Here is a 2,222-nt window from a genome sequence, read left to right on the forward strand (position 1 = left end):
TGAATAAATAAAGGTATATTTATGGTGGCCCCTACAGACAAAGCACATTCAAACTTCAAAACACGTACGAACTCTGAAGCACGTACAAACCCTGAAGCACGTACAAACTCCAAAACACGTACAAACTTCTAAGCACGTACAAATTCCTAAGCACGTACAAACCCTGAAGCACGAACAAACTCCAAAACACGTAAAAACTCAGAAGCACATAAAAACTCAAAACACGTACAAAAGACAACAGAAGTGCCCCAGGATGCTAGGCGCAATGTTGAGCTTATGTTACTGTCATGGCATTGACTCAGGCATTGTCAGTGTATGTTTATGTTTTCCGTGTGTTGTATTGGTTTGCTCTCCATCTCTCCATGTGTCTCTCCATGTGTCTCTGTGTGAGCTTCCGGAGGTGTGGGTTCGCTGAGGAGACTGCGAACCCGGAAGTGGTCTACTCGAGAGACAGCCGCACCTGCCGCTTGTCGTCCTCTGCCAGCTGCAGCAGATTACGCTCGTCTAGGAACGGCATTTAGGACTGCAGCTGAGCTGAGGCCGACGCTGGATCCTTGAGTCAGAACTCGTCAGTACTGCCGTGAGCTTTTACGTAACCTCCGAGGAAACAGATCCCCTGCTAACCCTCTGCCTTTTGTGTTACCAGGAATCGGGAGCGGAGTACGCCTCTAAAGTCACGGTGTGGGAATTGGAGTTTTTTGGAGTCGCCACCTTTCACTTCTCACGGACATCTGCACTGTGTGGGATTCAGGGAGAATCACCACGGGACCACAGTGCTGGGATTTTGTATATAGTTGTGTGTTTTTCACCTCCTGTAAATAAATCCACTGTCCTTCACTTAGAGTCTCGCGTTTGGGCCCTGCTTTCACTGTCACTCCACGGTCTGCCATCGCAGCCCGTGACAGAAGGATCCAGCCACTATGGACCCAGCGGACTCACCGCGGAAGCGCAGCTCCCGTTTTGACGGGACCCGACTAGTGCTTGGAGGGCCTCCGTGCTGCCGTTCCTCGCTGGCAGCCTACCCTTCGGCCCACTCGTCTGCTTCCTCTCCGCGGACGCCTCGGTCTCGCAGAGAACGCCCTAGCCGGTCCCGGGAGGATTACTATGAGCCTGACAGCAATCAGCTTACGCCCGCTCAGGCATTCTATAAGATGCTAGGGATTATTCTCGTGCCACCCGACACACCCAGCGCTCCCACATCACTGCAGGAGCAGCCACATCAAAATCCGCCCTCGTCACATTCCGCCAGCTTCATGAACACTACAGCTCGTGTTTCTCCGGTTTGGGAAAATAGAAGTTTTCGTTTTAAGAGCGATTATTCTCCCATAGGTTCAGAAGACTGTGCGCCTGACGTTCTTTCAAATCCAGGAATCAAGACTGTTTCGTCTAGAACTCTTTATTCTGGGGCTATGTTTGTTCAGTCAGCTGATCAGCAGCCACCTTCAGTTCAGTTAGCTGATCAGCAGCCATCTTCAGTTCGGTTAGCCGATCAGCGGCCACCTTCAGCTCAGTTTACAGCGCCACGTATGGACCCAGCGGTCTCTGAGGAGAGGCTCAGGGGGGAGGTTATGGACAAGGTTTACCGCATGTGTGAGTTGTGGTGGGAGAAGCCCACGGAGGGGTTGCGTCGCGCCGTGGAGAGGCGGCTGCAGGGGATGCTGTTTGAATTCCCCTGGTTGGTGGACTCCCTTAATTCAGTAGTCCTGGACTTCCTGCTTTCCACCCTCCACCTCCACTCTCCTCCTCAGGCTGCTCACCGGCCCGGACAGCTGGTGGATTCACAGCCTGAGACGCCGGCCCCGACGTCTACATGGAAACGACGTTCGCGCCGCCGGCGTTCCTCACCGCAGCCGCCCTCCCGGACATCTCAAGAACCGGCTGTGGTGAGTAATAAGGACACTTTTTCATTTCTCACCCCATCTGCTTTTTTGTTTTCAGTGGATGGTGACACCGCTGACGCTGCTGCAAGCCGGCCTACAGTACGACTAGCGTCGCCTCATTCAGCAGTCTCCGCGCCGCTGGCGGCTTCACCATCTGTGGATGTAGCGCCGTCATCATCTCATCTGCATGTAGTCACCCCTCGGCCATCTTCTTCACCGGCTCTACCTTCACCTTCCCCGCCTGCGTACACCGCATCACCATCTTCGCCTCCGGATCATCCATCTGTGGGGCCCAGCGAGCGGGAGCCGCAGCCCAGCGAGCGAGAGCCGCTCGCTCATACT

At 54.2% G+C, this 2,222-nt stretch overlaps 1 protein-coding gene across 1 annotated transcript in view; it reads left to right on the plus strand.

The window, feature by feature from the left end:
• The first annotated feature begins 293 nt into the window (after positions 1-293).
• Positions 294-2,222, plus strand: part of LOC121815566 — a 56,976-nt gene continuing 55,047 nt past the window's right edge. The window contains exons 1-2 of the mRNA XM_042227032.1: positions 294-568; positions 647-2,196. Of these exons, the coding sequence (XP_042082966.1) occupies positions 921-2,196 (1,276 nt within the window). The 5' untranslated portion in view covers positions 294-568; positions 647-920. The remainder of the gene's footprint in view (positions 569-646; positions 2,197-2,222) is intronic.

Source organism: Haplochromis burtoni, unplaced genomic scaffold (genome assembly GCF_018398535.1).
Source record: "Haplochromis burtoni strain Fernald_Lab_line unplaced genomic scaffold, NCSU_Asbu1 Contig_239, whole genome shotgun sequence".
In the NCBI taxonomy this organism is placed as follows: Eukaryota; Metazoa; Chordata; class Actinopteri; order Cichliformes; family Cichlidae; genus Haplochromis; species Haplochromis burtoni.